We start from the raw sequence: 25717 nt of genomic DNA on the forward strand, positions 1-25717 counted from the left end.
TGTTCCTCGTAAAATTGAGAAATTTCAAACTAAACCAACATATTATTGGAAAAATTCGAGTTTTTCATTTTTACTGGCCAATTTTGAATACTTTCCTCTAATACCTGTGGGGTAAAAATGGTCACCACACACCAAGATGAATTCTTTGAGGGGTGCTCTTTCCAAAATGTGGTGACTTTTGGGGGGAATCTATTCTGCTGACACTACAGGGGCTCAGCAAACGCACCTGGCGCTCAGAAACTTCTTCAGAAAAATCTGCACTGAAAATGCTAATTGGCGCTCCTTCCCTTCTGAGCCCAGCTGTGTGCCCATGCAGTGGTTTATGCCCACATATGGGGTACCGTTGTACTCAGGAGAACCTGCTTTACATATATTGGGGTGACATTTCTCTCCTGTTCCTCGTGAAATTGAGAAATTTCAAACTAAAGGAACATATTATTGGAATAATTCGAGTTTTTCATTTTTACTGTCTACTTTTGAATACTTTCCTCAAATACCTGTGGGGTCAAAATGCTCACCACACCCCAAAATAAATTCTATGAGGGGTGTACTTTCCAAAATGGAGTGACTTATTGGGAGATTTTACTCTGCGGACACTACAGGGGCTCTGCAAACGCACCTGGCACTCGGAAACTTTTTCAGCAAAATCTGCATTGAAAAAGCTAATTGGCGCTCCTTCCCTTTTGAGCCCTCCTGTGTGCCCATACAGTGGTTTACGCCCACATATGGGGTACCATTGTACTCAGAACCTGCGTTACAAATTTTGTGGTACTTTTTTCCTCTTGTTCCTCGTGAAATTGAGAAATTTCAAACTAAAAGAACATAATATTGGAAAAATTTGAGTTTTTCATTTTTACTGTCTTATGTTGAATACTTTCCTCTAATACCTGTGGGGTCAAAATGGTCACCACACACCAAGATGAATACTTTGAGGGGTGCACTTTCCAAAATGGAGTGACTTATGGCGAGATTTTACTCTGCGGACACTACAGGGGCTCTGCAAACGCACCTGGCGCTCGGAAACTTCTGCAGCAAAATCTGCATTGAAAAAGCTAATTGGCGCTCCTTCCCTTCTGAGCCCTCCTGTGTGCCCATGCAGTGGTTTATGCCCACATATGGGGTACCATTGTACTCAGGAGAACCTGCGTTACAAATTTTGGGGTACTTTTTTCCTCTTGTTCCTCGTGAAATTGAGAAATTTCAAACTAAACGAACATATTATTGGAAGAATTCAAGTTTTTCATTTTTACTGTCTTCTTTTGAATACTTTCCTGTAATACCTGTGGGGTCAAAATGGTCACCACACACCAAGATGAATTCTTTGAGGGGTGTACTTTCCAAAATGGGGTGACTTTTGGGGGGTTTTCTCTCTGCTGACACTACAGGGGCACTACAAACGCACCTGGCGCTCAGAAACTTCTTCAGCAAAATCTACATTGGAAAAGCTAATTGGTGCTCCCTTCCTTCTGAGCCCTGCTGTGTGCCCATACAGTGGTTTACGCCCACATATGGGGTACCGTTGTACTCAAGAGAACCTGCATTACAAATTTTGGGGTGCTTTTTGTCTCATATTCCTTTTGAAAATGAGAAACTTTAATCTAAACGTATATATTATTGGAAAATTTAAATTTTCGATTTTTTTACTGCCTAATTGTGAATACTTTCCTCCAGCCCCTGTAGGGTTAAAATGCTCATTATACCCCTAGATTAATTCTTTAAGGTGTGTAGTTTCCAAAATGGGGTCACTTATGGGGGTTTTCAGGATACCAGACTTCTAAATCCATTTAAAAAAAGAACTGGTCCCTAAAAAAATCAGTTTCACGAAAATGTGATAATTTGCTGATAAATTTCTAAGCCCCATAACACCCTAAAAAAGTAAAATATGTTTACCAAATTATGCCAGAATAAAGAAGACATATTGGTAATGTGACTTAGTAACTAATTTATGTGCTACGACTTTCTTTTTTTAGAAGCAGAGAATTTCAAAGTTCATAAAATGCAAATTTTTTCAATTTTTCATGATATTTTGATGTTTTTCACAAAAAACACACAAAATAGTGACCAAATTTTGCCACTAACATAAAGTGCCATATGTCACGAAAAAACAATCTCAGAATCGCTAGCATACGTTAAAGCATCACTGAGCTATAAGAGCATAAAGTGAGACAGGTCAGATTTTGAAAAATTAGCCTGGTCATTAAGGCCCAAACTAGCTGCAGCACGAAGGGGTTAAAAATGGAATACCTGCTGAACCATTTGAATGTATCCCTTTGCCACCGCTGCAAGTCTTCCACAATAGTTTTAAGAATGAAAGAGAAGAGGGGTCTGGTGATGAAAAAAAGAGGAGGTCTTTTGCATAAACTGCGACCTTATGTTTGTGACCTCCAAGGGGGACCCCAGTTATATAAGGATTTTAATGGCCACATAGGAAAGACTCAAGGGTGAGAATGAAGAAGAGAGGGGAGAAGTCACAGCCTTGCTGGGTCACCATTTTTTCTGTTAAATTCAATGGACTTTTTAATTTAAGACACACCCAAAGGCCAATTAGTCCATCTGAACTAGAATAATGTACCAACAGCTGTCATTGTACTGACAGAAGGCCAAACAGTGGAATTCCATGTCATTTTGAACTAAAAACATAATATTTTCTTTTCAAAAACAGAGTTGAAAAAACGAACTCTGAACATAGTGTCAAGTTTTTATCAGTTGGGATCTGGGTGCTGAGACTCCAGCCAATCATTAGAATAAAAGAGCAGAAGCATGCAGCTGCACAAGCCATACCATGTACAGTATACATAATTATACTGGATGTCTTTGGGACTTCCAGCGACAATGTATACACAAAGGGGAAAACTATTGTTGACTCTTATAGCTGCAATTTTTCTATTTAGTTTTATTTATTTGTATTTCTCAATCAAAAATTGTGCACATCCTAAAAAAAAAAAATGGACAGAGCTTTAAAATTGCACACAGTATTTTCTGTCTAAAAATCAAGTGGAATGTATTTACCTGGTCCGGACCAGACTTAGGCCTGTGGCAGTAGGTGCAAATTTTTTATTTCTGTGCACATGATAAATAAGGCACAAATCCTGGATTGTGCAAATATTTAGGTGAATACACAAAACAGACAGATTCTAACAAAATTGGATTTAATTATTCTCACGTTGAATATTGGTTCATAAATACTAAGACCACAAAATGGGCACAACTAACATTTATCCACTGAAAAATAGGCACAAAACCCATGATAAATGTACCCCAAAGACCTTAAAGTGTCACTGTCTCTTTTTTTTTTTTTTTTTGCTGAAATCAATAGTATAGGCGATTTTAAGAAATGTTGTAATTGGGCTTAATAGGCCTAAATATGCCATTATCTACATTCAAAAAGACTTTCCCTAGGTCCCCCCCCCCCCTATCTCTCAATCACTGCTCGTTATCAGGAAATCTCAACTCTTTTACATCATTCAAGCCCTTTGTAACCTATGGAGAGAGGAAGGAGAGAAGGGAGATTAGTTGGCAGCACAGAGCAGAAAACAAAGGATTACACAGTGGGACCTGTGTGAAAGCCAGTATTCAGAGGTCAGAGAGGTCAGTGCTGACTTTATAAAAGACAGCCCTTTGATGTAGCTGTAAATTGACTCTGTTGTCCTGTTTTGCTGCCTCATCTCCCTCAAGCCCTCCCCTCTCTATAAGAAAACCATGAAGACAGTGGGGAGAGTTTCAAACTACTTTTTCATGACAAAAATGCATTTTTCGGCTATTTACAATTTTCGGACAATTACAAAGTTTCTTAAAATCGCCTGTACTATTGATTTCTGCAAAAAAATTAAATAAATAAATAAACGACAGTGACACTTTCAAACTGCAATTATAATCATAAACCACTCACTATAGCTGTTTAGTATTGGATGCTCTGTGTTCATCCGGAATGTCACCAATATAAATTTATGTTAGAATTTTGTCTAAATGGTACGGTACTCTTTATTATTACATATTACAGTTAAAAGCGGTGATAACAATGAGGCACTTACTCTCTGCTGTGTGCCCCATTTGGTAGCTTTACCCATCCTTGGTCTCCCTGTCCCCATTCTGCTGGACAGCTCCTCTGTTCATACCTGGCATGCTATGAACAATATACATCTCTGCGCCTCCTCAACTGCACCTGTGCTACTTGCTTGAACTCAGTGTATTGCTATGGAGGAAGCAAGATGATATGTATTAGTCACATGCTCCTCTATAGGATGCTGTGTATGAATAGAGGAGCTGCCTGGTGACACAGGGAGACCTGAGAGGGGTGGAGCTACTGAACAGGGCCACAGCAGAGAGTAATTGCCTCATTGTTATCACTGCTTTTAATATTAATAAATAAGATAAAGGGTGGCCCACCCCTTTAAGCTTAACAGATGAAAACATATGGAATATCAATGGATAGCTAACAACCTACAGTACTTACAGTACCTCAAATCTCCCCAGATCGTACTTGTATTACAATACATAATGTACTGTTGTAACAATATTTCTATGACTTTTAAATTCTTTTGTGACACACATTTGACATAAGCAAAGGCTAACAGGGTGAGCTGTGTTTCACAAAGCACTGAAAATCTATTTGTCTCTTCCAAATAAGAAAGAACATTTTGTACGTTTGCAGGGTATAATTCTTAGCATCAATATAATAATGAAGGTCAGACTTTTGTTCTGATACAATTCGGTTTGGAGGAGAGAGTTCTACATTGTGTTTAAATGTCACTCTCACTCTCAGTTACAATTCAGATTTAACTAGCAGGGTGTGCATGTCCACTGTGTATCTTTATCATTGCAAAGGATCTTTAAAACATTTAAAATCAATTTGCAAAGCTAAATGTTGACTTTTAACATTGTAACTATTTTAACATCACACATTTTTATATATTGAGCCAACCGCAATTTTGTTGCATTTGCAGAATGCATGGCTTGTTATTATACATCACCATATTTTATTATAGTGAACAAAGAAGAAATTGGTCCAGCAGCTTTCAGAGCTAAAATGATATAATAATGATATATAATGATATAATGTTTTTTTTTCAAGACTACTATAGATAAGTAGTGATAGGTAGTGATCGTAAGAACATCAAGCACCATTAACATTGTATTTTTCTCCACCACATGAATAGCCTCTTGAAAGGGTGATCCCAAGATAAAAAGTATATAGATAGAGGATAACTAGCTGATTAGTGGGGTTCTTACTCCTGGTGAATGGTGGAGGTGGGTCTCTTGGCGAGTCTTCGTTTCCCACTTAAATAAAGAAGCAGTGAAAATGCTCAACTTCCACTCTACTCAAATTCTATGGGACTTCCACACATAAGCAAGTGCTGGATTTATCTATTTGTTCCTAAAGAACTTTACTGGCTTTACAGTAAATGCATAAATAAATAATAATAATAATAATAATAAAAATAATAATATTAATAATAATCAATGTTAACACAGTATTAGCTTTGTAGCACAGCAACCAAAGCTTGACTCTCTTTTTCATTTTAATTTGGTCGTGCAGACATAGAATTTTTTTTTATCTATAGTTCTGTGTGGCTATAGTCAACTACCATCAATACTTTCTGGTTCTTGCTGAAGAAAAAAGAACTGTTACTGTGAGGATAACAAGGAATCACCAGAAAGTGTCAGTGACAAAAGAGAACCCAGGATGATTGATATGGCAGCTTCAGGGACCCAGGGTAAATGAGTATAGCTCTGGAGAGCCCCTTTAAGGTTATGTTGAGTGCTTTGTGGGCTAAAGTAGTCTTTATTACTCTTTTAAGTACTAACATACACTAAGAAAAGCTGTCCAGCAAGCTATTTGTTAATGTTTGTTATTTAAAGGGGTTATCCAGCGTTAGGGTCCTATTACATGGGCCAATGAAGGTCTAATCAATACTGAAAATGAGCGCTGGTCTGCTAAATCGGCACTCATTAACTGGGCCTATTAAAGTTCCCAATAATTACTTAGCAAGGGCTGCACAGGCGCGTCGACGTCCGTGCAGCCCTTCCCTAAACCGTTAATACTTTATCGGTCTTCAAGCCGATCTGAAGCTATAGCGTGCAGTCCCAGGACACATACAGAGCAAAGGAGAAGACTGGAAGCATGGACAGGTAAAGTATTAACTTTTTTAGCAGTTGTCAGACGTACATCGCTATTATATGCAGCGATGCAAGGGCGGCGGTCAATGATTTTAGGGAGGCACTTACTCTCCATTGTGTGCCATATTTGGTAGCTTTACCCATCTTTGGTCTCCCTGTCCCCCGTTATGCTATGAACAATACACATCTCTGCGCCTCCACAACTGCACCTTTGTTACTTGCTTGAGATCAGTGTATTGCTATTTAGGTCTGGGCCTAAATATACAATGATCATTTCACTGGCTAATCGTTATCTTTATTACACGTAAAGATAATTGGCTGAATTGGGTTGATTTGGCCAAATATGGCTCTGTGTAATAGGGCCTTCAGAAAAACATGGTCAAGAGACAGCACAACTCTTGTCTCTAGTTCAGGTGTGGTATATAGTTAAGGCTTAACTGTTATATATAAATATATATATATATATATATATATATATTATATATGATACAATAAGTATCATAGAAACATAGAAGATTGTCATCAGAAAAACAGAAAAAGACCACTTGGTCCAGCTAGTCTGCCCTTTTAATATCAATAATACGAGAGATTTTAAGAAACTCTGATATTTTTTTAATTAAGCAAAAGAGTTTCCTTCTTTAGTCGAAAAGCTGTTTTGTAGCCTTCCCTAACTTCAGATTTCTGTGTCCATTATGGTCTATGGAGGGGATAGGGGTCAAGGGGGATAAGAATGCACAGAGAGAGGAGAAGAGGCAGCCCTGCACAGCATATCATCCTGCAATCTTCTCTCACCAAGACCTGCACTGACCTTTCTGCCCTGTGAATCCAGTGTTTTATGTGCCCAGACATTCTCCAAACTGTGCAGCTGCTTATCTCCTCTTCCTTTTCACACGTTTTCAATTTGCTTCTTTGCAACAAAGATGAAAGAAATGAAGGGGGAGGGTGGAGACTGCAAAACAGCTTTTTAAGGATTGAAAGAGGCTTTGTTAGCCTAATAAAACCTATCACAGAGTTTCTTAAAATTGCTTGTAGTTACACTGTACGTTCCATTCACTTTAATGGGACTGGTTGCAAACCCTCATCCAAAGAGGAGACAAGAGTGGTGCTGTCTATGGAAGAAAGTGGCAATTTTTTTCTAATGCTGGATAAGCCCTTTAAAGTGAACCTCTTGGTCTATGTATTGTTGTGTGCAGTTCCTATTAACTTTTATAGGAGCTTTAAACAACTAATAATTACCTCAATAAATGTAATTGTGCTAAAGAGGAAGGAGGAAAGTGGTAGGAAAAAAATCAACAACAACAAATGAATGACCTCTAAATAATCAAGAAAGAAAAAATTAATTGGCGCTTTTTACTGTAAAGAATATTGTGTGTTATTATAATATAAATTCAATATATTTAATATTTTGAGTATATGTTCATTATAAATCAATGTTTTGATCATTTGGTATCACAAACATAGCAGAGCAGCTTTCATTGCTTTTTTTACAGGGGTTACATTTGTAGTCTCTGTGAGGTCTCTTTCTACCTTTAATTTTCTCCTCTTCCCTGGCTATTAGTTCAAATTATTTATGATGTCTCTCTGTTCCAGTCCCTACTTCATCTCAGTACTCAACCTGCAGCAAGCAGCAGCTTTTATTTTGTATTCATACCTTAACAGGTCAGTTTCCATAGAGATAGTTGTATTACTCCCGAATACATGTAAGTCCTTCACTGTAGGATAAGGCTTTTTATTAAGGATAGACTTTAATTGAGAAAGACATTTTTTAAACTATGGACATTGAAAGGTTTTACACCAGAATAAAAAAAGACTGACAGAAATGACAGGAACAACATTATAAATTGTAAAACATGTTATGAGTCTGTAATGTCATATCCAACACAAACATTTGACATGTTCATGCATGCTTTGTTTGTGATGGTAGTTTATAGAAATTCATTATGAAGGGTTATAATCGGAAGCACTGCTGCTTTAGACTGGCTGACAATGAGTAAAGCAGTTCCTACAGGGTTTTAAGGTTCCCATACACGTTCAAAACTGAAGACATACTGATTGTTTTTCCTTTAGTTATCTCTCCTGCCCGCCTCCTATCCCATACACAGGTTCCTGTATTCTTTGCTGCAGCCAGAGTGCTCTGACCCCGGCTTATCTCTCCCTTTACAAATGGATAAGGAGGGGATTTTTCATTACACCCGACCCCTATCACCACCAAAATCATCTGTCGCTAGTCGTTTGGGAGAGCCTTGTACACCTTAGGTTAACTAAAGTCTAAGATTTATGGGGACCCTAACAGTACAACAAGCAAGCAAAGTTAGGAAGATTATAATACAGAACATGTTTATAGGTATACCCTTTCACAACCTGGGGTCATTGATTCCTCAATGCCCAGGTCGTTTTAGGACATCAGCTAATGGGATCATAATGATCCCATAAGCTGATGTCCCTGTGTCTGCCCCCTCTGCTCTGTCCCCTGCCGCTGTTACAGTCTTGTGACAGTGGCAGGGGAGAGAGGGGAGGGGTCAGAGCTCACGGGCGCATTCCCCGTGCTCCCAGCCTTCCCTCTCCCCGCCGGCCTCCTTAGCCATGAAATCAAAAGCCTGAGGCTTCCTGTTTCCATGCTTACCATCGGGGCTCTTCAATCACTTCGCAGAGGCCCGATGGACAGCGGACAGAGAATTTTCCCTCTGTAGAGGGAGAATTCTCTGTCTGGAGCCCTATAGATGCTGCGGTCGTGCTGACTGCAGTATCTATAGGGTTAACTCTCAGCAACGGAGCGTGGATCCGGTGCTGAGAGTTGTGGCGGATCACCGGCTATCACTGTTAGCCGGGACCTGCCGCGGATGACACAGGTGCAGCTCCTGTGTCATCCTGGATCGCAAATTAACTTTGCTGCAGCATCAGGCATAGGCTGCAGTGATGTTAATTTACTGTAGAGCGGTGGGAGGAGGTTAAACTGATAGAAGGAAAAGGGAAAAACCACAGCAACTCACCCAATCTGCTAAATCTTATATTTTATTAATAGTCCATATAACAAGGTACAAATGGGGTAAGGGAGGAAAACACACATGCATACCCGGTCAGCGATGATCGTTTTGTGAGACTGGCTCATGTCATCTGGCGGAGACCTTAGACAGATTAGGTGAGCGAGTCTCACAAAACAATCGTATGTATAGTTGGACCACCATACATACAGTATGCTGTCTTTGAACAAACCACACTAGAGACAAACGTTATCAAAATTAACAACTCTGCCACTAAACTCAACACAAGGTTCCCATGCATGGTGCCCTAATTCCCAGAGACCATAGGCCATTTGTTTTTATTGCAGTCATTATGCTGCTGACCTTAAGATTAGCTGTTATTCTAAACACTAGGGCTATGTTCACACTACGTAAGAGACCGGCCAATCTGTGACCCCGGCTGGGTCACGGAACGTCCAGTCTCTGGCCGGATCATCTCGGCCGGTACTCCCCCGCATCAGAGTTTCCCATAGTCCACAGTGAAGCAAGCGGCCAGGTCTTTCTGCGGCTGGAATTCACTGAATTCCGGCCGCAGAAAACTGACATGTCAGTTGTTTGCGGCGGCATATGGGATCCCGGCCGGAGCGCACACGATGTGTGTACGCTCTGGCCGGGATCCCATAGAACAACAGGCATTGTTCCACCGCGGTAAAAGTATTGCCATCGGCAACAACGGCAACTACGTGTAGTGCGAACATTGCCTAAAGGTGCATTTACACAGGTAGATTTATCTGACAGATTTTGGAAGCCAAAGCCAGGAATAGATTTTAGAAGCGGAGAAATTTCTGTCTTTCCTTTATGACCTGTTCCCTATTTATAGTGTGTTCCTGGCTTTGGCTTAAAAATCTATTACATAAATCTGTCTGTCTCTGTGTAAACGCACAGTAAGGTTATGTTCACACAATGTCAAAAATAAAGAAAAAGCAGCTGATTTTGATATTTTAAAAAATGGCCCTTTTTACCGTGATTTAACTGACTGCAATGGCAATGCATTGAAGTCAATGGGAAGACGGACATCCAATGTGCACAATGCATTAAATAACGGACGTTTTTACTGCAGACTCCAAAATAATGAAAATGATCATTATTTTCGGACGTCTTTTGCAAACAGCAGATGTTTTTATTAGTTGTTCACACACAGTTCTCCTTTTGTCACCGTTCTTTCTCTGTTTTTACTATTAAATTCAGTGGACTTTTCAATTAAGACACATCCAAAGTCCAATTAGTAACTCCAAACTAGAATAATGTGCAAACACCAGTCATTGCACTAAGGGGAGGCCAGGCTGCTAAATAACTTCTGTTATTTTAGGCTCAAAATAATGAATGTCATTTTAAACGGAGCTGAAAAAAACGTTGTGTGAACATAGCCTATGTTAGGGTCCATTTACACACAAAGATTATCAGACAGATTATCTGCCAAAGATTTGAAGCCAAAGCCAGGAACAGACTATAAATAGAGAAAAGGTCATAAAGGAAAGCATGAAATTCCTCCTCTTTTCAAATCTATCCCTGGCTTTGGCTTCAAATCTTTGGCAGATAATCTGTCAGATAATCTTTCTGTGTGAATGAACCCTAACTTCTATTCCATGTTACTTTTCCAATACAGAATTAGAATTGGTTTCTCTGTATAGTGAAGGGAATAAAGAGACAGAGAGAGATAGTAATAGTATATGTAAGCTACATGGTTCATTTAATTAATTTTACTCTTGTAGACTTTAGAACAGAAATTCTGTTAATTTCTGTTCCTGTCATTGGGAAGACCAGAGGATCAGATAAATAATTTTATGCACTGTTAGAACAATTCCTTGGAGCTTACAGTATAACATTTGCATAATAGAAAACCATTAAGATATGGAGAAATTGGATGGTCCTTAATATAGAAATTAAAATATGATCTTGTAACAGTATTTTTTAAGTCTACACTTTAGGCGTTAAAAAGAAAGTTATGTCTTTTCAACAGGATAGGACATGAGAAGTAGAGATGAGCGAGTACTGAGTACTATTTTAGGCAGGAGGGACCCCCAAAAGCCCTTGTTAGAGCTAAAATTATAGACTGCAGAGCTTGATCACACATATATACAGCTATTAAACCGGCTAGCAGCACTTCAGTGTGTTCAGATAGGCAGGCAGCTGGAGTGCACTGTAAGGAATAGGCTGCAGTGTATCTACTTAGGGAAAACCTCAGATATAGGGTATACAGCTGTATACTGGCTTTATTATTTTGTACTACTGTTTTACGTTCTGTGCGTAACATTAACATTAAAGTAAGAGATTGCCCCTGTAGATTGGCGCCCAGGCTCCTTTGTTATAAATGAAGCTGCGTGTCGGCCTGTAACCCGCAGCTCCATTCATTCTTTAGGGAGCTGCTGAAAAGAGACGAGTGCTCCATAGAGAACATTACTAAATAGTGATGCTATGCAACTTCACAAAAAGAAGAATAAAATAGTAGTTTAAACTAGTTTACTATTAAAAAATTTATATCAAGATACATGGCTACTGCCCATGCAGGACTGATGTATTTGTCATTATGTGGAGAACTCTTCAATGATAACCTGCTACCTGCTGTCATGCATCCCACAGAATCTGTTGTCCAGCTACAGTAAATAATACCCATCAGGATTATGTAGGCAATAATGACGACTGCCCTGGCAAAACATGTTTTTCCCTCATTGTCAATCAGAATAAGTTTCAATTATGATACTCAGTGGTCTGTCCTTCATTACAAATTTCTTTGAACACTTTTTCTTTCTTTTTTTTTTTTTAAGATGTCAAGTTTTTGTTGTTTTGCGGCAAGCTACAGTGAAGTAATAAGTCTCCAATAGCTTTTAGGCTAATACAGAAAGAAGAAAAAAATCCATTTGTGTTAGTGTCCTTTGTCCCTCGAGAAGAAATTACTTGAAAGACACTGCAAGATTCCTGTTTATAGATAACATGTAATTAGATTGGCTAACTGTCTGATTGTATTCATTAAAAAGAAGAAATGTTATTAGTTTTGGGCTTAATCTTTTGAAATTGTATTTGCTCTGAAGTAGCGTCCTTTTTACTGAGTGGTCTCATCGGACACTTTATAGCAACTGATAAGTCATATATTACAGCTGAAGCGGTGAGAAATGCCTTTAGTCCAATTAATGTCCTGTAAAGATGGAGCCGATGATAAGAGGAAGAAAGCTAATGTACGGCTAATTTAGGTTTAAGGATCCTATGGTGTTGCTTATATCAGGATATACGTATAGAACAGCAACCTACTTTGGTTCCCCAAATTATATGTTTAGAAATTAAAGTAAAAAATACTACAGTGCATTAAAGTATCTACCATATGTAAATATTGATAAGCTACATTTTATAGATGTATTATATCATATATTACATAGCAGTTGGCATTCTGCTTGTCAGCAGCTTCCTATAGATGCTTCAGGCCCCAACATCTGTTGAGACTGTATGACACCGTTAGGGGATATTTCAGGTGTTGGGGAGCTGCAGTTTGGTTATGCTTACGGTTTCTACAAACCTTCCAGTTCTGCCTTGACACAGTTACGTTTCCTCTTGTCTCTTTAAACACCCAGGCAGCTTGTAATTCCCAGTTTTATTATGCAATTTATTACGTACATGTACCGTGTCCCAGGGAGCAAGCCCTCTCCAGCAAGTATATCTGCTTGATAGGCAACTGAGGATTTCTTCCCCTCCATTTGGCTTTCGCCGTGGCCCTCATGGATCGGGCTGCAGTGCTCCTATTTGTGCTTCAAAGTTGCATCTGGTTGCCTGGCCAAATAGTTACAAATGATGATGTCCCCCTAGTTAAGATAAGATACATACTTTCCGGTCTCTTATTCCTGTGCATTAGTATTGACTACTGTTGATCCAGACCCAGACCCTGGATTTTTTTACTGTCTTTGCTCCTTCCTTATCCTACATTCTGTCTGTTTGTCTGGCACCAGTTGCTAAGCTGGAATCTGGGCCATGCTTTTATATCTTGAAATATGCTAAAAGGTGTACCCCTGGAAGGGTATAGGGTTAATAGACATACCAAGAATACACCTACTAATTTGTATGCACAGAGCAGAAACAATAATTGTAACCAGGCCTCAGTACTGGAAGCAGGGATAGGAATAGGAGGAGAAGTCAGGAGGCATCACAGCGATTAGAACTTCATGGGCTTCAGCTTTTTATGTTATAGAAGCACAGATGGACATATGAAGAGTATTATGTGTATTTTTACTGTAAGTCGTGGTGCCAGATATCAAGGGACATCCATAAAAATCTTGTAAGGGCCATATATTGGTTGCAAGGTTGCAAAATCTGAATAATGGGCACAACCCAGAGGTGGCACAGAGGATGGCAGCACTGCCACCGCAGTATAAAGACAGTAAAGTCCTTCCCTTAAGTAAACAAGTAATAGCACTAATAAAACGTGTAAAACAGATTTAAAATACATGTCCTGAATTAAAGAACAAAAAAAAAAATATGTAAGAGCTTTCACAGTAGAATGTAACCATTGCTTAAACACAGGACTCTGCAATTTTAAATTTTAATTTAATTTAGGATATTTCAATCATCATAAGCAGTTTCAGCCCCCCTAGGGGAAGCAATTTTCCTTTCACACTGGAAGTAAAGAGTGCAAAGGGAAATTGCTTACCCCAGGGGTTTGGGAAACACAAATTGAATTTCAAACATGGTATAGAAATGCAGTGCAAGCATTTTACCATGCTGATAACTTCCACAGCTCCTATAATAATAAAAAATATGTCCCTTGAAGTAAATATTGCCAGTATATATGGTATGTATATCATTGACATTGTTCTCACATTTTTATAGTGTCCTATATACGGACATCGGCACAACTTATCATAAGCTGGCTAAATGAAAACATTGCTTATGTTGCCTGGATTTGATTACTTCACCTAGAACTCTGATAGTCCATCTATTCTTTGAGACACAAAGTATAAACATAAAAAAAAAAAAATGTTGCCAAACAGCCATGACTCAAAACTCAAGAACAAATTAGGAACTATGATATTATTTCATGGTAGAGTCAATACAAAATTAAATGGTTATCTCCTCCAGCCATCTATGTTTAAATATTTCTTTGATTTTAATGTTTCATGCTCAAGGAACATGAGAAAGTAGCAGCTCACAAGATTAAAGCAGATAAGCTTCTCCTTTTTTAATCTTGAGATTGATATTGTATTTTCATGCTCCAGTGGTTTTCATCACCTACCCTTGGCAAGGGATTGTGTCCTGATCTATAAGTCCAGGCTCCTCCAGCTGCTGATATGCTGGTCCTGTAATCCCATTGAGGCGACTCCTGGGCAGTGGTGGAGTTCTCCGGAAGGCATTTCTCTGCAGCATCCTACTCCTTTGGCTGGGACTGCAGCATGTCGAAAGGCTCCTGAAACACATAAAATCAATAGTGTCAGTGTGCATCTGTTTTCCCACCTGAGAAATTGCTGAACTTCTCACACACTTAAAAAGTACTGTACTTTATTTTATAGGATGGCATTTAGAAATGAGTTTTGCTAGATTCAGTGTGGCATGATATTGTATTAATGATTACTTCCCAATACAGATAGTTTATAGGAGTTATTTAGGTAACTGTGCTAAAAGGCAAACTGTGCCTGTGAATTTGCTTTGAAGTAGTGATCTGCAACTTGTAGTTCTCCAGGTTCTGAGATTAATCTACAATCTCCAACCTGTAGCATGCTGGAATTTTACATTGTTACTCACCTTACCTGTTTCCTGTGGGTAATGTTATAGTGGATCCATCACTATAATTGAATCACTATTTGCATATATCTCAGAGAAGCACTATAGGGTTATGTTCATACAACGTATGTTTTGTATAAATCACAACCGTTGTTGCAATTTGCAACATCGGCCGTGATTTATACAAAACGTATGTTGTAAGTGAATGGATTGAATCCTGGCCGGAGTGTATACACATAAAATATGCTCCGGCCGGGATTCGGTCTGGCTGCACGAAAAACTGACATGTCAGTTTTCTGTGGCCACTATTCAATGAATAGTAGCCGCAGAGAACATGTCAGTGCACACAATGGAACATGCGGCAGTGATACTGCAGTACTGGCCGGATGATATTTATGGCCGTAGTGTTCTAATGCGCCCACATCAGAACACTCCACAGCACACAATGAAGCAAGCGTTCGGACCCGCTCGCTTTATTTTGTGAACCGACAGAGCTTTCTGCGGCCGCAATTCACTGAATTGCGGCTGCAGAAAACTGTCATGTCAGTTATTTGCGTGTCCGCATGGGATCCCGGCCGGAGCGTATACGATGTGTATACGCTCCGGCCGGGATCCCATAGCAGATATTGCAATGTTCCACTCCGCATAAAGTACGGCTGTTGTTGCCGATAGCAACAACGACTGTATTTTACGTGGTGTGAACATAGCCTAATACTGTATGTGTGCCTCAGATGGCACCTTTGCATGGCATGGCATCATATTATAGAGATACACCTATGCAATCCTGCATATAATAAAATATGTCCCCTTTTTCTTATTGATTCAATATTCTTTGGGCCTATGGGCTCCATAGTATAAAACCATAAAGAACAGATTTGTAATATGAGCCCTAAGAATAATGTCCATTGGTGTAGCCTTAATAATAACAGGGTAAAATACACTGTATAAATGGATCAATACAGGAAAGCAAGATTCTTCTATAGAAGCAATATAAGAATACAACGTAAAAAAGGTTCCACTAATGATCCTCCAACAACAATTATTCCGTCTAATGGAAGCTCAGAGTTATGTTGAGGAGATTTGTTGGGAGATGAAAAGAGAGGTTGTGAGATGAAAGTCTTGAACTTGACATGTCTTATTGCAAAGATGTTTTTTCTCTCTGTGCAATCACTCCAATTTGTTTCTCTGTAAACCTTGTTTTCTGACATTAAAGGACATACATTACCCTATATGAGAACACATAATTAAAGCTAATACACTTTAGTCTATGTCAAATTATCTTTTATTCCATATCACATGGGCCTCACGTAAATGCATTTATTTATTTATTTTTTACTTTACTTCCCCCCCCTACTGAACTGTAATGAATCCTTCCTGCACTGTCACTGAGAAAATTTGCTATGAGCGCTATTTTTATAGTGCTTGAAAAGCACTATATTGTAATCCGTATTCTTCTTCTTCTTCCTCCGTTTCTTCCAGCCATTTTTCTGTGCATAATACAGCCCGAACCGCTTTGCGCACACACTCCATTCAAACTGCGTTTCGAAGCCCTCGGCGGTGTGTGGTGTGCTATCTATTTTTCGTTTCAATCGGATTTGTCGTTTTTAAGAAATTTACGTTAAACGACCCCAAATTTCCCATAGAAAATAATGGCCCATTGCAAATAATGGCCACACTCTAACCGCTAACAGCCAATCACAGCACATATGCAAATAGCTGAAAAATAGCAGCCAATAGGAACTGTAAGGTTTTGTCAGGCAATGTATCACACCATCCACAGTCACATGTCCACTATTGGTCAATAGAAGATGTAATATATGGAAGGTCCTTAATGATTTTGTCTCACTGACATGAGGAAGATTGTCATGGTAACCGAGCAATGATCTTTACCATTATAAGTACCCAGATCACTCTTAAAGGGACCCAGGTCGCCCTTAAAGAAACGCAAGTCGCTCTTAAAGGGACGGGAGCCATGTCGCTCTTAAAGGTACCCAAGTCGTTCTTAAAGGGACCCAAGTCGCTCTTAAAAGGACGGGACCCAAGTCACTCTTAAAGGGTCCCATGTAGCTCTTAAAGGGATCCAAGTCGCTCTTAAACTGACGGGAGCCAAGTTGCTCTTAAACGGACGGGACGCATGTTGCTCTTAAAGGGTCCCATGTAGCTCTTAAAGGGATCCAAGTCGCTCTTAAACTGACGGGAGCCAAGTTGCTCTTAAACGGACGGGACGCATGTTGCTCTTAAAGGGACCCAAGTCACTCCAAAAGGTATGGGACCCATGTCGCTCTTAAAGAGACACATGTCGCTAGAGCTACCTGGGTCCTTTTAATAGCGACCCGGGTCCCTTTAAGAGCCACCTGGGTCCCTTTAAGAGCATCCTGGGTCCCTTTAAGAGCGTCCTGGGTCCCTTTAAGAGCAAAATATGTCCCTTTAAGTGTGAAATTGGTCCCTTTAAGAGTGAAATTGGTCCCTTTAAGAGCGACCTGGGTCCCTTGAAGAGCGACCTGGGTCCCTTTAAGAGCAAAATATGTCCCTTTAGGAGCGAAATATGTCAATTTAAGAGCGACCTGGGTCCCTTTAAGAGCAAAATGGGCCCCTTTAAGAGCGACCTGGGTCCCTTTAAGAGCAAAATATATCCCTTTTAGCGTGAAATTGGTCCCTTTAAGAGCAAAATGGGTCCCTTTAAGAGCGACATGGATCCCTTAACCCTTTAAGGACCGTGCTAACTTTCGTTTTTGCGTTTTCGTTTTTTCCTCCATGCGCTTAAAAGGCCATAGCACTTGCATTTTACACCTACAGACCCACATGAGCCCTTATTTGTTGCGTCACTAATTGTACTTCGCAATGACAGGCTAAATTTTTCAATAAAATATGCTGCGAAACCAGAAAAAAATTATATGCGCAGTGAAATTGAAAAAAAAAACGCAATTATTTTTCTTTGGGGGGGCTTCATTTTTACGCCGTGTGTCCTATGGAAAAACTTAGTTGTTATATATGTTCCTCAAGTCATTATGATTAAAACGATATATAACATGTATAACTTTTATTGTATCTGATGGCCTGTAAAAAATTAAAACCATTGTTAACAAATATACGTTCCTTAAAATCGCTCTACTCCCAGGCTTATAGCGCTTTTATCCTTTGGTCTATGGGGCTGTGTCAGGTGTCATTTTTTGCGCCATGATGTGTTCTTTCTATCGGTACCTTGATTGCGCATATGCGACTTTTTGATCGCTTTATATTACATTTTTTCTGGATTTGATGCGACCAAAAATGCGCAATTTTGCACTTTGGGATTTTTTTGCGCTTACACCGTTTACCGTGCGAGATCAGAAATGTGATTAATTAATAGTTCGGGCAATTACGCACGCGGTGATAAAACATGTTTATTTATTTATTTATTTTTATTTGTAAAATGGGAAAAGGGGGGTGATTCAGACTTTTATTAGTGGAGGGGATTTTTTATTAATAAAAACACTTTTTTTTAACTTTCCCTTACAGTAATATGAAGCCCCCTGGGGGACTTCTATATACACAGAACTGATCTCCCATTGAGATCAATCCTGTGTATATAATAGAGCAATGATCCATCAGATCGGTGCTCTGTTATAATGGTCTGCTGCAGACCATCTGAATAGATTGCCGAGCCGGGATCAGCGTCATCCCGACTCTGAGCCCCGGCCGGCTCATTGGAACAGATCTCCCCTCCGCAATCGCATTGCGGGGGGGAGATCCCCCACTGGAAACCAGGGAGAGGGGGCACAGCTGCTATTCAAATGCAGCTGTCAGCTTTGACAGCGGCATTTGAATAGTTAATTAGCCGGCCGCGGCGATCGGCCACGCCGGCTAATACACGCGGTCCCTGGCTGCACTTAGCAACCAGGGACCGCGCGCTGCAGAGAGGGCTCACGCCGGGAGCCCTCTCTATTTACTCTTAACGGCCGCATGACGGGTATACCCGTCATGCGTCGTTAAGAGGTTAAAGAGCGTCCTGCGTCCCTTTAAGAGCAAAATGGGTCCCTTTAAGAGCGAAATGGGTCCCTTTAAGAGCAAAATATATCCCTTTAAGCGTGAAATTGGTCCCTTTAAGAGCAACCTGGGTCCCTTTAAGAGCAACCTGGGTCCCTTTAGGAGCGAAATATGTCCCTTTAAGAGCAAAATGGGTCCTTTTAGGAGCGACCTGGGTCCCTTTAAGAGCGACCTGGGTCGCTTTAAGAACAAAATATGTCACTTCAAGAGCGAAATATGTCCCTTTAAGAGCAAAATGGGTCCATTTAAGAGCGACCTGGGTCCCTTTAAGAGCAAAATATATCCCTTTTAGCGTGAAAACCCCAGATTGTCTGTAACCACCGCAGGTTGCCCATAACCACACCAGGTTGATCGTGACCACCCCAGGTTGCCCGTGACCACCCCACATTACCTGTAATCAAATTTTTTATTGTATTTTAGTAACTGCGCTATTCTAATAACCATTACTAGCTGCGGTTTTGCTCCAGCAAATTGGCGCTCCCTTCCTTCTGAGCCATGCTGTGTGCCCATACAGTGGTTTATGCCCACATATGGGGTTCTGTTTTACTCAGAAGAAGCTGCGTTACAGATTTTGGGGTATGTTTTTTCTCCCATTCCTCGTAAAATTAAGAAATTTTAAACTAAACATACTTTCCTTTAATACCTGTGGGGTCAAACCGCTCACTGCACCCCAAGATGAGTTCTTTGAGGGGTGTACTTTCCTAAATGGGGTGACTTTTGGTGGGGTTCTATTTTGCTGACACTACAGGGGCTCTGCAAACGCACCTGGCGCTTAGAAACTTCTTCAGAAAAATCTGCACTGAAAATGCTAATTGGCGCTCCTTCCCTTCTGAGCCCGGCTGTGTGCCCATATAGTGGTTTATGCCCACATACGGGGTACCGTTCTACTCAGGAGAACCTGCGTTACAGATTTTGGCATGCAGCTTCTCCCCTGTTACTAGTGAAATTGAGAAATTTCAAATTAAACGAACATATTATTGGAAAAATTCTAGATTTTCAATTTTACTGTCTTATTTTGAATACTTTCCTCTAATACCTGTGGGGTCAAAATGATCACCACACCCCAAGATGAATTCTGTGAGGGGTGTACTTTCCAAAATGGGGTTAATTTTGGGGGGTTTCTCTTCTGCGGACACTACAGGGGCGCTGTAAACGCACCTGGCGCTCAGAAACTACTTCAGCAAAATCTGAACTGAAAATGCTACTTGGCGCTCCTTCCCTTCTGAGCCCGGCTGTGTGGCCATACAGTGGTTTATGCCCACATATGGGGTCCCGTTGTACTCAGGAGAACCTGCGTTACAAATTTTGTGGTGTGGATTTTCTCATTTTCCTTGTGAAATTGAGAAATTTTAAACTAAACAAACATATTATTGGAAAAATTCAAGTTTTTCATTTTTACTGTCTTATTTTAAATACTTTCCTCTAATACCTGTGGGGTCAAAATGGTCACCACACCCCAAGATGAATTCTTTGAGGGGTGTTCTTTCCAAAATGGGGTGACTTTTGGGGGGTTTCTCTTCTGCGGACACTACAGGGGCACTTCAAACGCACCTGGCGCTCTGAAACTTCTTCAGCAAAATCTGCATTGAAAAAGCTAATTGTCGCTCCCTTCTTTCTGAGCCCTCCTGTGTGCCCATACAGTGGTTAATGCCCACATATGGGGTACCACTGTATTCACGAGAACCTGCGTTACAAATTTTGGGGTACTTTTTTTCTCTTGTTCCTCGTGAAATTGAGAAATTTCAAACTAAACAAACATATTATTGGAAAAATTTGTGTTTTTCATTTTTACTGTCTAATTTTGAATACTTTCCTCTAATGCATGTGGGGTCAAAATGCTCATCCTACCCAAAGATGAATTCTTTGAGGGGTGTAATTTCGAAAATGGGGTGACTTCTGGGGGGATTCTATTCTGTGGACACTACAGGGGCACTGCAAACGCACCTGGCGCTCAGAAACTTCTTTAGCAAAATCTGCATTAAAAAAGCTATTTGGCGCTCCTTCCCTCCAGAGCCCGGCTGTGTGCCCATACAGTGGTTTACGCCCACATATGGGGTACCGTTGAATTCAGGAGAACCTGCGTTACAAATTTTGGCATGCTTTTTTTCTCATGTTCCTTTTGAAAATGAGAAACTTTAATCTAAACATATATATTATTTGAAAATTAAAATTTTCGATTTTTTTTTTTTACGGCCTAATTGTGAATACTTTCCACCAGCCCATGTAGGGTTAAAATGCTCATTATACCCCTAGATTAATTCTTTAAGGTGTCTAGTTTCCAAAATTGGGTCACTTATGGGGGTTTCCAGTATACAAGCCTTCTAAATCCATTTAAAAAAAGAACTGGTCCCTAAAAAAAAATCAGTTTTGGAAATTTTCACAAAATGTGATAATTTGCTAATAAATTTCTAAGCCCCATAACACCCTAAAAAAGTAAAATATGTTTCCCAAATTATGCCAGAATAAAGAGGACATATTGGTAGTGTGATTTAGTAACTAATTTATGTGCTATGACTTCCTTTTTTAGAAGCAGAGAATTTCAGAAGTTCATAAAATGCAAAATTTTAAAATTTTTCATGATATTTTGATGTTTTTCACAAAAAATACACAAAGTAGTGACCAAATTTTGCTACTAATATAAAGTGTCATATGTGACGAAAAAACTATCTCAGAATCGCTAGCATATGTTAAAGCATCACTGAGCTACAAGCGCATAAAGTGAGACAGGTCAGATTTTGAAAAAATGAGCTTGGTCATTAAGGCTAAAACAGGCTTTAGAGGCAAGGGGTTAAGAGCGAAATGGGTCCCTTTAAGACCGAAATGGGTCCCTTTAAGAGCGACCTGGGTCCCTTTAAGAGCAAAATGGGTCCCTTTAAGAGCAAAATGGGTCCCTTTAAGAGCAACCTGGGTCCCTTTAAGAGCTAAATATGTCCCTTTAAGAGCAAAATGGGTCCCTTTAAGAGCGACCTGGGTCCCTTTAAGAACGAAATATGTCCCTTTTAAGAGCAAAATGGGTCCCTTTAAGAGCAAAATGGGTCCTTTTAAGAGCGACCTGGGTCCCTTTAAGAGTGAAATATGTCCCTTTAAGAGCAAAATGGGTCCCTTTATGAGCGAAAAAATGAGCTTGGTCATTAAGGCCAAAACAGGCATTAGAGGCAAGGGGTTAAGAGCGAAATGGGTCCCTTTAAGAGCGAAATGGGTCCCTTTAAGAGTGACCTGGGTCCCTTTAAGAGCAAAATGGGTCCCTTTAAGAGCAACCTGGGTCCCTTTAAGAGCTAAATATGTTCCTTTAAGAGCAAAATGGGTCCCTTTAAGAGCGACCTTGGTCCCTTTAAGAATGAAATATGTCCCTTTAAAGAGCAAAATGGGTCCCTTTAAGAGCAAAATGGGTCCTTTTAAGAGCGACCTGGGTCCCTTTAAGAGTGAAATATGTCCCTTTAAGAGCAAAATGGGTCCCTTTATGAGCGACCTGGGTCCCTTTAAGAGCGACCAGGGTACCTTTAAGAGTGACCTGGGTCCCTTTAAGAGCGAAATATGTCCCTTTAAGAGCGACCTGGGACCCTTTAAGAGTGAAATATGTCCCTTTAAGAGTGACCTGGTTTCCTTTAAGAGCAACCTGGCTCCCTTTAAGATCAAAATGGGTCCCTTTAAGATCTAAATGGGTCCCTTTAAGAGCAAAATCGGTCTATTTAAGAGCGACCTGGGTCCCTTTAAGAGCGACCTGGGTCCCTTTTTAGAGCGACCTGGGTCCCTTTTTAGAGCGACTTGGGTCCCTTTAAGAGCGACCTTGGTCCCTTTAAGAGCGACCTGGGTCCCTTTAAGAGCGACCTGGTTCCCTTTAAGAGCGACCTGGCTCCCTTTAAGAGCGACCTGGCTCCCTTTAAGAGCGACCTGGCTCCCTTTAAGAGCGAAATGGGTCCCTTTAAGAGCAAAATCGGTCTCTTTAAGAGCGACCTTGGTCCCTTTAAGAGCGACCTGGGTCCCTTTAAGAGCGACCTGGGTCCCTTTAAGAGCGACCTGGGTCCCTTTAAGAGCGACCTTGGTCCCTTTAAGAGCGACCTTGGTCCCTTTAAGAGTGACCTTGGTCCCTTTAAGAGCGACCTTGGTCCCTTTAAGAGCGACCTGGGTCCCTTTAACCCTTTAAGGACAGAGCAAATTTCGATTTTTGCGTTTTCGTTTTTTCCTTCTTGTGCATAAAAGGCCATAGCACTTGCATTTTTCCACCTAGAGACCCACATGAGCCCTTATTTTTTGCGTCACTAATTTTACTTTTCAATGACAGGCTGAATTTTTGCATAAAGTACACTGCGAAACCAGAAAAAAAATCAAAGTGTGGTGAAATTGAAAAAAAAAACGCATTTTGTTTATTTGGGGGAAATGTGTTTTTACGCCATTCGCCCTGGGGTAAAACTGACTTGTTATATATGTTCCTCAAGTCGTTACGATTAAAACGATATGTAACATGTATAACTTATATTGTATCTGATGGCCTGTAAAAAATTTAAACCATTGTCAACAAATATACAACACTTAAAACCGCTCCATTCCCAGGCTTATAGCGCTTTTATCCTTTGGTCTATGGGTATGTGTCAGGTGTCATTTTTTTGCGCCATGACATGTTCTTTCTATCGGTACCTTGATTGCGCATATACGACTTTTTGATCGCTTATTACAATTTTTCTGGATTTGATGCGACCAAAAATGCGCAATTTTGCACTTTGGGATTTTTTTGCGCTGACACCATTTACCGTGCGAGATCAGGAATGTGATTAATTAATAGTTCGGGCGATTACGCACGCGGCGATAGCAAACATGTTTATTTATTTATTTATTTACTTTTATTTATAACCTGGGAAAAGGGGGGTGATTCAGACTTTTATTAGGGGAGGGGGATTTTTACTAATAATGACATTTCTTTTTTTTACTTTAACACTTATACTAGAAGCCCCCCTGGGGGACTTCTAGTATAAGTGCTTTGATCTCTCATTGAGATCTCTGCAGCATAGATATGCTGCAGAGATCCATGAGATAGGCAGTCGTTTGCTTTCGGCTGCTGCAGCCGGAAGTAAACGAGTGCCGAGCCGGGGACGGCGCCATCTTGAAGCGGTCCCCGGCCGGCTTCATTTACGGAGATCGCTCCTCCGGGACAACATCCCGGAGGAGCGATCTCCCCACTAGACACCAGGGATGACGCTGCGTCCGGTAATCGGATGCAGCTGTCAACTTTGACAGCTGCATCCATCCATTACGTATAGAGAAAAGAAGTTGCACTCACCCAAGAAGTCTTCATAAATTCTTATCTTTATTTTTTGCAAGCGGACATAGTGCGGACAAAATAAAGAGCAGACGCCCTGTGAATGGAGTGGTGACAAGCCTATTTCACGCTATGCAGCGCTTCTACGGACCGCTGCATCCGATTACTGTATTAGCGGGCACGGCGATCGGACCGTGCCCGCTAATACCTACGGTCCCGGGCTACACGCGGCACCCGGGACCGGCGCCGCGCGGCCCCGCTCTGAACTCCCTTACCGGCATCAGGGCGTAAATTTACGCCCGATGTCGTTAAGGGGTTAAGAGCGACCTTGGTCCCTTTAAGAGTGACCTGGGTCCCTTTAAGAGCGAAGGGAACCAGGTCGCTCTTAAAGCGACCCCGGTCGCTCCTTAAGGGACCCATGTTGCTCTTAAAGGGACGGGAGCCAAGTTGCTCTTAAAGGGTTGCGACCCAAGTCGCTCTTAAAGAGACGGCACCCAGGATTAAAGTTTCTCTTAAAAGGAAGTCACTGGTAAAGGGGCGCTCTGGAAGTCACTGGTAAAGAGGCGCTCTGGAAGTCACTGGTAAAGGGGCGCTCTTTTCAAGCACTATGTATTTCCCTGGAAATGCAAATCTAGTTATTTTTAATATTCTATTATTATTTTTGAAGCCCTTGTGATTATAATAGTACTTAAACGGTTTATCCAGCGCTACAAAAACATGACCACTTTTTCCCCACTAAGTATCCAGTTCAGGTGTGGTTTGCTATTAAGCTTCATTTACTTCAATGGAACTGAGTTTCAAACCCCACCAAACTGGAGACAAGAGTGGTGCAAAAGTGGCCATGTTTATGTAGCACTTTGTAGCAATTTACCCCTTCAAGACAGAGCCTTTGATGTACAAAAGTCCGGGTCAGATAAATTAAATGTTCCTCCCTGCCTTCTAAGAGCCATAGTGCTTTTATTTTTGCACCTATAGAGTTGGGGGGGGGGGGGGTGTCATTTTTTGTGCCATGATCTTTAGTTTTTATTAATATTGGTGTAACAGAAACATTTTGATCGCTTTTTATTTTATTTTTTTCTGATATATAATTTATTAAAGTCTGCAATCCTGGTGTCTTTTTTCCCCCCGTTTATGCCGCTCACCGTGCGGGAACAATAATGTTATATTTTAATAGATTTGACAATTTTGCATGCTATGATATGTAATATGTTTATTTATTTATTTTTATAATGGGCAAGGGGGTATTTAAAACTTTTATTGAGAGGGGGTTTATAAGGGGTTTTTAATACTTTTAAAAACTTTTTTTATTGCACATTTTTTAACATTTGGTTTCACTGTAAAAGATGCAATCAATAGAATGCATGTACTGGTCTATGCTATGCCATAGCATAGCATGGATCAGTGTTATCGGTGATCTATGTATAGAGCCTGCCTGACAGCAGACCCTATATATGGATCGTCCATTCCACAAGACGGAGGTAAGGGTTTGCCCTCGCCTGTCGGCACAAGCGATCGGCTTACCGATCACTAACTGAAAGATGCTTGTTTTGTCACTTAGTTCCTTAAGTGCTGAGATTGCTATTGATGTCGGTGTTTAAGG

At 40.5% G+C, this 25717-nt stretch overlaps 1 protein-coding gene across 1 annotated transcript in view; it reads right to left on the minus strand.

Moving 5' to 3' along the window:
• Positions 1-25717, minus strand: part of NRG3 (neuregulin 3) — a 673333-nt gene that overhangs the window by 14402 nt on the left and 633214 nt on the right. The window contains exon 8 of the mRNA XM_069980695.1: positions 14353-14523. Coding sequence (XP_069836796.1) covers positions 14353-14523 — 171 coding nt within the window. The remainder of the gene's footprint in view (positions 1-14352; positions 14524-25717) is intronic.

Source organism: Dendropsophus ebraccatus, chromosome 8 (assembly GCF_027789765.1).
Source record: "Dendropsophus ebraccatus isolate aDenEbr1 chromosome 8, aDenEbr1.pat, whole genome shotgun sequence".
NCBI classification, from domain to species: domain Eukaryota; kingdom Metazoa; phylum Chordata; class Amphibia; order Anura; family Hylidae; genus Dendropsophus; species Dendropsophus ebraccatus.